At 43.9% G+C, this 14,561-nt stretch overlaps 1 protein-coding gene across 3 annotated transcripts in view; it reads right to left on the reverse strand.

Moving 5' to 3' along the window:
* Positions 1 to 12,923, reverse strand: part of LOC133141185 (multivesicular body subunit 12B-like) — a 58,256-nt gene extending 45,333 nt beyond the window's left edge. The window contains exons 1-2 of one of the 3 annotated variants that reach the window (XM_061261623.1): positions 12,767 to 12,923; positions 7,753 to 7,875 (exon numbers count right to left, since the gene is read on the reverse strand). In XM_061261623.1, the coding sequence (XP_061117607.1) occupies positions 7,753 to 7,863 (111 nt within the window). In that variant the 5' untranslated portion in view covers positions 7,864 to 7,875; positions 12,767 to 12,923. Of the gene's footprint in view, positions 1 to 7,752; positions 7,876 to 12,507; positions 12,707 to 12,738 lie in introns of those variants that run through there. The other 2 variants (XM_061261622.1, XM_061261621.1) reach the window with 2 other exon arrangements.
* Between the last annotated feature and the right edge of the window lie 1,638 nt (positions 12,924 to 14,561).

Here is a 14,561-nt window from a genome sequence, read left to right on the forward strand (position 1 = left end):
AGGGTCTTGCAAGGATATGGTCCAAAATCCGAGGTGGATGCACCAAGTATGAAATGAAACTGCTAATTATGAAACCTTGATTTTGGTATTTGGATTTGGAGTTCTGTATCTCAATAATTGTCTTTCAATTATTGCTTAAAGTATTTTTTGCGCATGGCCAGTCAGGGGTGCCAATAATTCTGAAGCCCATACTACATTCCATTATACCATGCATGCCTAAGCTACCTAAAATGGCCGTGGGCCAGCAGTAGGCCAGATGCCGACCACAGATTTATGATCTGTCCAGCCCTGTTCCCCCACCACTGGCAGAAAACACTCTTATTAACCCATTGAAGACTAGGATTCAACATCCTATGCCAGTCTTCTCCAACTCCAATGCTTTCAGTTACCAGTAGTGATTATTAGATCATTACTAGATTGTTCAGTCACAACAATACTAATGACATATTTCTGGTCAAACACCTTGAAGGGTTAATGAACAGTCATGATGATCAGTTCAAGTATGAATTACATGGGGGTGAAGTTTCTTCTTCAGAAGAAAAGCAGGCTCCCGGCCGTCAGATGGGCTCTGCACAGCGCGTGCGATGATGGAGTCTGACGAGGCGTCTCCTTTAACTGCTTCTCGGGGGTTACAGCCGTTTCTGATATTCTCGATGGCAACTAAACACTCGGTGAGTCTACTAAATTACAGTGCAGATCAATCTCGCGTGGTCGGAACACGGCGCGTCGTTAGCTCGGGCCAGATGTGTAGACTTATGCAAATGCGGAGAGCGGGAGACACCCCCCAATCACAACAGAGCTGTCCGTGGGAGCGGAGGCGCGGGGCCGCGGGAAATGCTGGCCGACAGCTAATCCCAGGATATTACGATACGGGGCTAAATTAGAGCGCTGCGCCATTACTCAGAGCGTGAGGCTGCGGCTCGCGTCCGCGAGCTGTCTGGGACGAGGCGGTGCAACACGGAGGTAGCGCCACCACCCCTGGATGGATGCATACATTACCCAGCTGCCCACACGCATCAGTCCTGCTCCACGCCTGCGTTCCCCTCCACGCCGTTTAACACCGACGGGGGGGGGGGGGGGGGGGAACGTTGGCCCGGAAAACGCGGTCGCCGGTAAACCGGAGGGTTGGAGGGCGAGGTCGGTGGTTGTGGAGTCGGCCAAAAATAAACGTAGAGTTAAAAAATAATTAAAGCATTAAAAGGGCCGGTTTAAAAAAAAAAAAAAAAGAGAGAGAGAGAGCGAGAGAGGCAGCGTAATGAGGTTCATTGAGACGAGGAGCTCGTAGATCTGGGCTCCCGCGCGTTATTACGAACCCTGACAATGGTGATGAACGAGCCCACAGGATAGGCCTTGGGTGACTGGGCGAGGAAAACAAGGGACGGGGGGAGGGCTTGAAAGAGCCGGCGCGAGAGAGGGGAAGGGAGCAGAGCAGAGGGGAGAAGAGAGAAAAGGAGGGGGGGGAGTGGAAAGGAGAAGGGGAAAAAAGCCTAGAAAGAGAGGAGGGAGGAGAAAAGAGAGGAGGGGGAGCGAGAAAGAGGAGATGGGAGGCGAAGGGAGAAGAGAGAGGAGAGTGGGCGCCTTGCGCCAGCGATGTGACGGGTCCCAGGAGGAGCCTATACATCACCAGCATACACCCCCCATACCACCCCCCTCCTTACAAGACAAGCCGTCTCTGCCACTTTTTCCAGGTCAGTACCCAGCGCATCCTGTCAGAGTAAACAAAGGGAAGGTGGTGTGAAAGCCAAAGTCAAGCAGGGGAGTAATGAGGGCAGAGGCACTCCGAGGAGCCACCTCAGGCGTCATCCTGCCAGGCCGCGGGCGGCAGCCTCACGCGCCCCGCATGCCAAACGCCCGCCGGCCGGGAGGGAGGGAGGGAGGAGAGAACTCGCCGTTCAGCTCACCTGTGTCCAACTTCGACCGCCAGAGTTCTAGAGCGGTCGCATGAGATATATACACTCATATCCAATTCAATTTTATCTGCATAGTGATTTTTACAGAAGATGCTTTACAGAGGAGCAGAAGGGCAAACACCAGGCCTGAACCCCCAAAATAAGCATGTGGGGGGAAAAAACCCTCAAATAGTGGTGAGAAAAAACTCCCCAATGGGAAGAAATCTCAGGATGAACCCGACTATAGAGGGGAAACTCATCCTCCACTGGCCAGCAAGGTGTAATGGCTAGTGGATATATAAGAATTGTGAAGACAACTTGGAATAACAGTGGAAGGCATTGGATTGTGGGATACCGTTGGTGCAAAAATGCTTCAGAGATGCAAATTCTCACTCCTGAGAAAGAGGATAGTTCATCGGGGCTGAGCAATTAATAGATTAAATGGATGGAGTGAAGCAAGGCTTTGTTCACATTAAAATTCTGCTCAAAGTTGCTCTCTGCGTGCGAGGGCAGCCCTTAAAACCAGCTCAAGGACAAGCCAAGGTTACACCCAGCAGAAAAATAATGGACAACAATGTAGTGAATATTAAAACTTTATGAGGAAGCAAAGTCTTGAGACCATGATAATAATTATAAGTTGATGTATGATAAACAAGCATTGCGTACAGTAATTTAGCTATACATCAAACGGGTCGTGCTGCCTGAAATTCAATTTGATACGACCTTCTCAAGAGTTTCATGAAAGCTGGTGCATATATTTGTCCTCTTGAAGTGAACGCTGATGCACAATTTCAGGATTTTTATCTTCAATCATTTTTTAGATGCGTGTAAAATTTCTGGATTGCTATTTGCCTGTACAGTATATCCAGGCTTGATACAGCCGTGACTAAAATTTGACAGGAAACCCAATTATTAAAGGTAAAATTATGAATCAGTATATTCAACTGACAATGCACAACCTAACCAGAAAAAAGAAACAAACAAAAAAACTAACCAATTTGACAGTTAAACAGTAAATCAATTGAAATAGACAGGGGATCACTTCAACAAAAGACCTGAAAGGAGTCGATACAGAAATCGCAGAGAGAAAAAGAGAAGAAACCTCAAGACAAAAGGCACCCACAAGAGAGCCGGCCTCTGGAGGCTACAGATTAGCCTGCCAAGAAGGTGGAACGCAACACGTAATCCATTGCTGCCATCAAGACAATCACCCAGGAACAACTGAAGCACCTCTCATTATTATGAGACGTCTCCAAAAGCAGCCCAGTGACTGATCAGCCCAGTGATGTACGCGCACACACTTACAAACTTGCGCACACACACACACACCGACACGAACACGTGCACACACACACGAATGAAAGTGCGCGCACACACACACACACACACACACACACACACACACACACACACACACACACACACACACACACACACACACACACCAATACACATGCACAAACATGCACACATACACAAACAGTACTGCTACAACCTGACTGATATGATGTGGAGCTCATGCGGACCGTCATGATATTTTACCCACAATCAGTGGTACATAACAGAGCATACCACATGCAGATTTAAAGACCCTGTCCAAGTACACTCATACCTTTTTAATAATCCGGCCTAGAACCAAAGACAAATAAATACCATGACATTAAATTGCAATGGACCTGTAGAGTTTTTATAAGCTGAAAGCCAAAAAAAAAAAAAAACATTTTGTTATACTGCACACTGCTTTATTCGGTTTTACTCATTAAAGACTTTGTTCATTATGTCGTTAACATGGCAAAATACAAAATGCTTTCCCACCAATCACCGGTGATGGAAAAAGGACTAATTACACAGATATTTTTATGTACCTCCTTGTGACCATCAGTACTGTTGGCACCTTGTCGTTTCACTGCCTGCGTGGGAAACTTGTAAAGCAATGTGAAAGTAAAATAGAGCCGTGCAAGGAAGAACATATTGCTGCTCAGATGGAATAAGTTAGCCGGCTAAATTAATTAGATGGCTTGAAGTGAGACTGACAAATCGCATTGCTAAACTATATAATTAGCCAGCCTCTGAAAACAACACTGATTAGTCACCATTTTGGATTTGCATTGATTGAATGCTTCAGATTCCACTCTGGAGATGGCCATAGCCTATCACCGGGGTTGACTGACGTGTCCACATACGGTCCTCAATCGTACTGCTGATTTGGTTGGCATCAGTGTATTTGATGTCATTCAGCTCGCCGCGTACCGCCATTGTATCTAGCTAGCTAAACACAAGTGTGAGTCTGTTCAGTGTGTCTATGAAGAGAGAACTTCATTCAAATGGAAGGAAAAGGCCCACTTGGAGGCTTTCTTCAGTTTTCCAATATTTTATATTCAAATATTCAAATGGATTAATGGACTTTTAAAAAAGTACAAAGTTTATGTGGATAAACTCAAATGGATATTCGCGACATAATTACACACAGCAACAGAAAATGTAGCTGTCTTAAGAAAAATAAGTAACCAAACAACCAAGCATTTTTAGATGCTGATGAAATCAAAACAGCAATTCAACAGCAAATCTTGAATTCACACTCCCTCTCACACACCCATGGAAAAATACACACACACACTTTCCTGTTCTGAAATATTTTCCATATTTTACATCAAAATATTATATTTGTAATTTATAAAAGGTAATGTCTTCTTCTTATGGCTTAATGCACACATTAAAAGTACAGAAATGTGACTGGAGAGTTTTATAAAATCAAGCAATTCTAAGAAATTCGGAGGCCGGTTAGGTCCATGTACACACAACGGAAGGAGTTCCAAAGCTGAATGAAGCCATCCAGGCTGCTTCCAGCTGGATGTCAGTAAAGAGTAGACAGGGTTATGGCGTGTTGTACGGGATCCAGGCCCCACAGTCTCTCCACACTTTAGAGTGAAATTTGTTGGGCTCTTTGCCCAGGTGCAGACCCCAGCGCCTCGTCCAAACAAAACAGAATGACCCTTCCCGCTGCCTGGCTCGATCTGGAACATCACTGGACTCTCCATGAAGGGGGAAGGGGGGGGCCTCTTCAACATGAGATACAACAGGAGAGCCATTTCCTCCCCCTTAAGACTAAATCACTCCTTATGTTTAGGACCCAGAACGGATAGCTGTGGTTTAGAGTCACCTGAGGTTGTACAGGAGGGCTACAGCAGAGGTGACAGCCAATTAAGACAGAGCGTAGATGTAGCGTCGAGCCCTGCTCCTTCGAATTAAGTTATGTTAATGCGTTCTTGGGAGTCGTGTGTAACATGTTCGGCCGAATTAAAGTGACGCGCCGTTTCCCCCCTCGCGGGTGTGACTGTTGCCGTGGAGAGAGGGCCCGGAGCGTTTGATGGTGGGTCCCTGCGGAACGGCGTTTGATCGAGGCCCCGCCGTGGCGTGGGTAAACAGCAGCAGACGTTTACCGACGAAGGGAACACGAGGCCGCACAGAAGCAAAAGAGCCAATGAGCTGCATTTCAATCAGCGGCGACGGTTTGGGAAAACAACAAGAAACAGACCAAGTGCTACTACACCTTCTTCTGGGAAGAAACTTACTGGAGAACTTTTAACCAGCTGAACGGGTTAACTGACGGCAAGCGGAAGCCGTCCTACGCCCATTAATCCTGGCCTGTCACCTGATGCCTGGGCGTGTGGAAGCGCAATGAAGGGGCTTCCATCTCTCTCCCTGACAGCCCACAATCGAGGAGGAGGGAAGTGGTGTTCTTCAGTCAACGACTCGCTCAAGCGATCAAAGGGAAGAACATTCCAGCAATTAGAACACGTGACGCTAATAAACCTGGCACAGCTCTGCGGGAGTGACCAAAAATGCATCAGGCTCAGATCCTATATGCATGCAAAAAACACAGAGTATTGCTTGTACGGTTCCATATAGCATATAACTGTCACGTTGGTTAGTTGTTTTCCGGTGTAGGGCTTGATACATAAAATCTGAGGTAAAAAATAACTGTCAAGCGGCACAAAAAAAAGAAAAAAATCTACATGTGTGTCAGGCAGGCCGTGTCACAGCCACAACCCTGTCTCGCCGCGCGCTACTAGAACACCCTCAGCATCCCGCGCGTTTCACCTGTGTCACCAGCGCGGCTTCAATCAATCACCCGCGGCAACTAGCAGTAGGGCTGAAAGTGCGGATTGTTCAGTGCACATCAAACGCTTTTTGTGAGCGGAGGGGGAGAGTCGACGAGCGGCTCTCTCCGTCTACAGTAGCTGCGCCTGCCGGTATGCTGGGAAATCTCCATGCCAGCCGGCAGCGCTTCATCAAAATGCCAACCCGCCTCCCTCCGGAGACCTGGAGGAGGGAGGGGAAGAGGCAGGAAGAGAGAAAGAGAGGAAGCGGGAATGAAGAAGAGAAGAAAAGAGCGGGATGTGGAGGGAGAAGAGGAAGAGAGAGAGAGAGAGAGAGAGCAAGGGGCCCTGGAGCCCACTCTGGGGCTGTGCGTCGCTGTGTTTGCTTTGTGCTTTCTAAAATCCACAGGCCTCTTCACGCCCCCGCTCCCCGTCCCCCAGAGGCCTTTAACTCTGCTGTCCTACTTCTGGCTTTCCTGCGCTCTTCTTTCCACCAGCCAAGAGCCCGGGTAGCGCTCCTCTCTGCCTCAAGGGTTAAACCAACAAAAGGGGCCGGAAGGCTTCCCCTCACCCTGAGGTCTGTTTACCCCGGCACCAGGAGGAAAACCTGCATGACGGACACTTCAGGGCCCAGGGCAGGCCACAGGTGGTGACATCACCCGCAAAGTGAGCTTCAAAACTGTGGTTCTCCCTTCCTGCCACAAAACAACCGCTACACTTTTAGATGCACCTCCAACTCGCAACTTACAATGGAACCTATTTAATGCACTGGAACACAATGGTATTGAACACCCCCCACCTGAGATTAGCTCTTAGTTTAAACAGGAACACAAAATAAAAAAAGTGCATTAATATGTTAATATGAACAGCTTGATACTCTATTTGGTTTCTTTGCTTCTGGGGAAAAATATACATATTTTTAATTGCACAGAACAGTCACATTAATGAAAACTTAAGTGAATGTGCTCCATTACTCATCCCATTGCCGCATGAACATTGTAAAAATCAAACTACTTTCTATACTTACTTTCTAGGAAACAAATATTGTGTACTGCCGTATCATTGATCACGGAAATATTTGCTGCACTACTTGCAGTTTTCTTAACTTCCAAGATATGAATGGAGGTTTTTGGAATTCTGAAAAGCTTGTAGCAGAAATCAACATACATAAGAATTAAGACTGGAATCATTCATCGCAATCGTCACACTGCAGTGGTCTTCATTTTAGGCCTACTCTCATATTGTAGCAATACACCTTAGTTTACATTAATAACCAAAAATCACACTAGCTGCCATTGCAATCAGAATCTCATTAACACTCATTACTGTACTGGTATTCCAAACACTTCCCCAGAATGATTCAAATGATCTTTTTGCAGTTACTTTCATTAGCATTAAAGTGTTCAGCTAAGAACATTCAATAGCATGTGTGTGATCTTTCACCTTGCACGGTTAAGGAACTTGATGAGGTGTAACTGCTCGTTGGGTTTCTTGGCTCATAAATACTCCAAACTGGTCAGAGGTTCTACTGCATTAGTGTCAAAAATGACTTTGTGAATGCCAAAATAAGTAAAGCATTTGTTGTTTATGACTTGCTGGATTTAATAAGTCTGAATTTCGGTTTGGAGGTGAAACTCCTACAACCTCGTGATTGACTGCACATGGTACCTCCACCCATTATGGGGTGTATGAGCTCATTCTCATCTCTGGCAGACCCCTCCCGTCCCAACTTTCCCTGAACAGTAGGGTTGAATGTCGCTCACCACTTCGTAGCCGGTGGGCGCCCTGTTTCGAGACGCCACCACCCCCACTCCCGTGATGGGGTCCATGGGCAGCTCCAGGAGGGCATCGTTCAGTTCCCGCACCTCTGGCATCTCGGACAGCCTCTGGAACACAGCGGACATCCTGTCAGAAAGCCACACCCGAACCCCCCCGACGTCCCCCCCTCGAAACGTCTACTGGCAGGGGAGGGTGGGACGCCAGGGGGATTTCAGGGAAGAGTTCAACCAGGGTCACGCAGGACAAGGCGAGGGGGGGGCTCGTGAAGATTCCTCCGGGTCTTCGGTTGATGAACGACGGCACAAAAGTCTGCCTAATGGTGGCGTGAAAGCAGTTTCGAGAGCTTGAGAAACAATTGTGCCGCAAGGCTCATTTGTACACTGAATAAGCTGTGGCGATGGAGACAATAACAATGCTGAGGATCTAATCAGCCAAGCAATTAATTACTGAGAGCCATTTTCCCTTTTAGAGAGAGGCAAACAAAGTGGGACTAAAGGCCTATTCTTTTGCTCATGCCTGAAAAGAAGAAAAAAATTATTCCTAATGAAAAATTAAATGATCCCTGAATTAATCTTCACTAGGGGGAGGGGGATCCTTGATCCTTGAAGATATACAAAAGGCCAATGCTGTGATAGCAGAGAGTAGCCTCAAAGTTGGGCGTCATAGGCCTCGACTCGTAGGCCTACGGCACACGTCGATGACAAGCCTACAGCACTGCGTCAACGACACAAAACAATGACAGGTTTTCTTTGATTCAAACTGAGTTGAGTCACCCACCAAATAGCATCGGCATCTGGTTAACGGCAAACAAAGCGTTTCCTCAGAACGCTGAATCTGTGCCACAGGACGCAGCGCTTGGAGTTCTTAGGTGACTCAGGCAGACGGGGGGAGCAGGGGGGAGGGCGAACGCAGAAACCGCAGGCTCTTATCTCTGCAGGCAGATGTCAGAGTGACTTCTCTGATTTAGAGATATGTGTTAATACCAGGCTGTATAAGGCTCCCTTTATTAAATCATTCTACCTGACACCTTTGCGCACTTTTTTTTTTTTTTTTTTTTTACTTTAACATTTCTTGAGAAGTTGTAAAGATCTCGGTCTCCCCCCGCTGTGACTCTCTGACATGAATACGACTGGGATGTCCTGAAGGAACCGAAGACATCTTTCAGAGAACCAGACTAAAGAGGATGGTGGAGGGCCCCGACGTAACAGGAACCTAACCCCCCCACACGACTACCACCACCTCCCTCTCTTCACCAGCTGCCACGGGCCCCTGCCATACCAACCGGGACAAACTGAACAGTGACACTTGGACGGCTTTATTTAATAATACAAACATCAGACTGTCAGAGGACTCCATCTCCATAGACACACACATGTCCTGCACCTACATAAAACAAGGACTGGGCAGCTTGATTTCTTGCAACAGAGTAAGGTGTCAACCCCAAGGGTTGTGAGACTGAAAAGGTTATAATATATTCATAGCTTTGCATCAAACATGTGTAACTATCTGAGGGACTGCACATCACAGATTGAAAATGTACAAGAATATGTACAGCAGGTAGGAAAACTTCACACTTTTGGAGGTCAAGGCCCAGACAGCTTAACGTGTTTAGCAACTTTGATGTTCAGCATCTGAAGCATCTTCAAAAAATCAGTTAATTACAGTGATTAATGCTGGAGCAACAGCACATTTTATAAAGCCACTGTCAAAGTGCACATACCAGGGGTAATTAAGTTTATGAGTAATGAACACTAAGGAAGATCAGGAGAAAGAAAAAATGCACCAACATTGCCATATGAAAGAATGTGGACGATGCACCAGAGTCTATCTACAACCACACCTCAGGAAAGCATCCAAGATGTACAGAAGGCATCTGGTATACACTGCTAAAGTAGCAACATTAGCTCAGGAGCTAAGAGCGGTCGTCTGGCAGTCGAAAGGTTGCCGGTTTGATCCTGCCCTGGGTGTGTCAAAATGTTCCTGTGCAAGATACCAAACTCCCAATTGCTCCCGAAGAGCTGGTTGGTGCCTTGCATGGCATGAGTGTATAAAAGTGCTACATGAATGCACTCCATTTACTTCACTTCAATGAGGCCTACTGTATACTGTAATATTAATTTACAAGTAATGCAAAAATGTATTGTATGCAAAAATATAGATCATGCTAAATAATACGCAATAATATTTCAAGAAACAATCACTTTCGGCATATGGTCAATTTCTAAAAAAAAAAAACAGGCATAAAAAGTATAATTGCAGCAAAAAGAATCCTGTTACAGAACAAGGAAAAGGTGAATTCAAAGAACTAGAAAAAGACAAGAAAGTCATGGGAGTTGATTCTCCGTGCTTAACAATAGCTACATGAAGACGTGCAGCGTTGACAAAAAATAAACATAGTTTGTGAAATTACATTCAACTGTTTCAATAGGTGCGGTCAGGTTAGTAATATAGCTAGGGAAATGGGACGTGATGCATTCCCTCATACGGCCGAATACTGAGGTCATTTTCTCAGCCCCCGTATAAAGCGAAAGAGTGCGTTTCATTCCATTTGGTCATGGGCTGCTTTCTAAAGCAGCCGTGTAACAGCTGCTGTTCTGCATGACACTATTTCAAGGGGCTTTCTAAGCCCGACATTATTAGATGACAAGTGAGCCCAGTGACTACAGGCAATTAGAATCCATCCAGTGAAGTCACCCAGTAACAAGCCAGAGCAATGGCATACATTTTCCTGGAAATCTAGTAAATGTAGATCTATTATTGCCTCTTCCTGTCCAAAGAAGCTTTCCCCTTAATGTGAGCGCAGGACTGGTACGGAGATTAGTGGCTTTGCTGAGGTTCCCTTGCCGTTTTATTAAATTATGTTCAAAGCATTTTTGTAGAGTAAATGACACAGTTATTGCGTTCAATCTAAATGTTTACTGAATTTATTGTAATTAGGTTTATTGAATCTGGAGGATTTACTGTGGCAGAAGTCTTCCCGTTTAGAAAAAAAAGTTAGTTGGGGAGACTTATTAAAGAGATGCAGGCAAGCAAATTAGCTTACAGAGGGAGAATGATCTCTTTCTTGCGTTAATTTGCGCACTAATCAATCTGGCTTTTCCTAGACTGCACCATCCCATTTTGTTGCAAACTGACTCTAATTGGAAAATTGAAGTCAAGCAGTCCAGACTTAGGGGAACTCCCAAGGGTGACAGAAACTCATCCTGGAACCATGTTCAGTGCAACTTAAGTTCAGTTAATTCTCAAGGGAGGAACTTCCTCAAATGACCCAAGTCAATTGCACCTAACAAATAATGTCAGGTATTTGCAGAGGATGCACATGTCAACCTCCTTCATTGGAAAAGCCGATACAACCAGAATGAGTTAATTAACCACACAACTGAAAATAAAAAATAATTTCTGTACACTTTGTGTCTGGCTGTTTCAGTATTCAAAACGAGCAAGGTATTTAGCATACCAGCCTAATAAAGGGCACAGAATGACCTTGATGTTTAGATGATGCGACAGGTAAGCACTCTCCCCCTCCCTTTTCCAGACATTGCCTCTCAGGGGATTGTGGTTAATATCTGTCTCCAGCCATAAGAGGGATGAGTTTCACAGACCACAAGCTAAAATTCCACAGGCTAGATAATGGAGACTAGCTTGTGTGAACTGAAGCAGGTCAGTAGAGATTTTGGACCGGTTCTGCTGGCAGGACAGGGCAGTCACAGAACAGTGTTAATAAACTGGGGTTCAAAAATTATGCTATGAAGTGTTGGGAGACTGAACTGGTCGTATTGCTCCACCCATTGCTTGACAGGTGCAACTATTGAGGGCAATATTATGTTTCAGATTAAAGAAAGTAAAAAGGGAGACAGTTTATGTGCAAGACTACAATGCTACAGTACCATCGCGTGAGCTTTCAAAATCAGTCACATTATTATTCATTCAATAATTGTGTTGCAGTGATAAGCAGGTAGGCTATAGCATGTTGTTAATATACACAACTAGCTCTCCAACTTAGCCAGTTAGTTACAGTACATGTATGCAAACGTCTTTTATTATTTTGCTAATGTTATTCTCAGAATTAAATAACAGCTAGATAAGCGCATGCACACAGATAACGTCAAACGTCGTGTTTCGCGTAAAAGGCATGTTAATTAACTAGCTAACGTTAGCCAAATAACCCAAATAAAATTGCATCTGGCTGGCAAGCCACAAGACAACGCACGTTCGATTAGATGCTACCCTAGTGTTTGCCAAGTTAATTTACATTAACGGTACACAACTTGTCTTAAGAAATCAGTAAACATTAGACTGAAGTGACACAAAATGTGGAAGTCAAATGCTTGCATTTAAAGCATTTCTTGATTAAACCGTTGCAGCGGCAGTTACGTTAACCAACAGCTTACTTGCATAACAGTCTTTGCTTTACTGAGTAGCCAATCAAGCTAGCTAGCAAACAACATCTGCAGAGTGCTGCAATTAGCTTGTTAGCTGGTTGCATTCTATGAGCAACTTGCTAGGTAGCCTTCCCGGACGCAAAGGTCGCTCAAACTTCTCAGCTAGCTTGGTACTAGTAAGTTAGAATGTTCTGCAGTTAACGTTTTAGCAAATATTTAGCTAGCTAGCCATTCAAAGTTGCAGTAAAATGTAAGCGCAGAGTCGAATCCCCACGGCCTTTTCAAAACACATTTAAAAGGTAAAAATACTGGAATTATGAATCATTTAACGTTAACTTTATCACTTATCGACTTAACTCTTTTCGATACCTTCTTCCTCCGTCTTAGACAAAAGCAGCTTCTCATGACCAGAGTAGTAGACAGAACAGTAACGTTAGCCGAGTTAGCTAACGTTACTCATCGGACTCGAGTATACGACGTGGCGGAGAGAACACGCAAGGAAGGCGGATTGTGGACAGCCAGCCTCCGCGAAAAGATAGGAGCAGAGAAAGCAACGGCTAACGTTAGCTAGCTAACTCAGTTTCTTACCCAGGTGAAGTCAACCATTTAAACTCACAATAAACTCTGATTATTTTACTGATTCTTCGGTTTCTCTCTTTCCACTGTCACAGTCGTAGAACACACACCCTTCCTGTGACTATTAATCCCTATTTTTGTTTATTTTTTGGAAATCAAAAATTAAAGAGCCTCCCATTGAAATGTCTGATAGTTGAGCACAGTTGTTGAGAGAGACCCCTATGGTGTCGAAATGGAATTACTACCTTTCTCTCTTGCAGTTCAGATTAATATTGTAAAATATTTGTAAACTAGATCTCACCAAAGTGCTTACGGTGCGCATTTTGAGTAACATTATTAAAGTATTTATTGCAACATTATCCCTTTTAAATTATTATCATTCCAGTTCTCAAGTTTAATGTTTCATCAATGTCTCAGTATGGAAAAATGGCGGAGAATATTATTTTCTATTTCAAATATGTTCATCATTTCCAATGTAAAATAGCTGCAAGCGGTAATTGACGGGGTCCAAGCAACACTGCGCACAAATGCACAGTAGTATTATCATTTGTCAGTCTGTAATAAATAACACAACAGGCACATGACTCTAATTAATCTTGTATTGGAAAAATTGAATGGAGGCCAAGTAGTTCAGAAGTATGGAAAACATACTGCATCTGATGGTGGCACTATAGAGTGCATCTATTTGTACTCAATATGCTTTGTGGACTTTAGACAAAAATGGAGAATGTAAGTTTCATCCAGGTGACATGCATTATGGGTTACATAGCACATCCTTTTTGCCAATATTGGCCATACATTTTTAAAGCTACATACTCGACATAAATGGACTACATAAATTATTTAGATAACTTGATGACAGAATCCTGCTTTTTGTGAACATTGGCCCACCCATCTCAGATGAGTTCATTTTGGCTATAGAATACAATAATTGAAATTATGGACAATTACATATGGCAGAAATGAATTGATGTTATTCAGGCCAGTTTACTGACTGTATAGCCACCACATGTTTAATATATGCCGAAGAATGGCCGAGTTATGGTAAAAAATGCACAAAGCATGCTTTACCTGTAGGTGGCGATATAGAGCATTAAATCTAAGTTTTTAAAAATCCCTTGTAGCCATGAGGAAAGTTTTGTCCCATTTGAAATTTTGCATGCAGCATTCAGGATATATGGTATCACTTCCAGTTTACATGTATTTCTGACAGCTGTAAGGCAACATGCTTTGGAGTAAAAATAATAGTTTTATAACTTTTCATCTTCAGCCAATACATTGTCACAATTTTTGGGGCTACCAGAACAATCCCAATAGGGTTCCAGCAGCTTTGCTGCTTTGACCCCGAAATATCACAGCTGAAAAATACAATCCATTCCAGGACTATGTGTCCATAAACATTGTATCCAACACACTTACAGATCATACATTTATTGGCGGATAAAAGTGTGCAAGTGTTACAATTATAGTTATTTAAGTATTGTAGATTTACAGATGTACTGATCATATGAATTACAATTGAAATGTCTGATAAATAGCCTACAAAGCATCATCATAAGAGCTTAATATCATCATTCCTCAATGAATATGCATAACCATATGACAAATTACATGAATGGCCATGGAGCAGAAATAACCAAGGTCATGCCACTCGCTGTAGGTGTGAATATGCATGAATGATTATGATAGGCATTGTATAAATCTGATTAAAATATTATGCTTCCTACATGGGTCACACTTCAAATGAAGTGTTACCGAAACCCTGCACATCACTAGAGATAGAAAATAATAATAAATGCATATATAAAAAAATCTTATAAAAACATCCAATGACT

The sequence above is a fragment of the Conger conger genome, chromosome 11 (genome assembly GCF_963514075.1).
Source record: "Conger conger chromosome 11, fConCon1.1, whole genome shotgun sequence".
Lineage (NCBI taxonomy): Eukaryota > Metazoa > Chordata > Actinopteri > Anguilliformes > Congridae > Conger > Conger conger.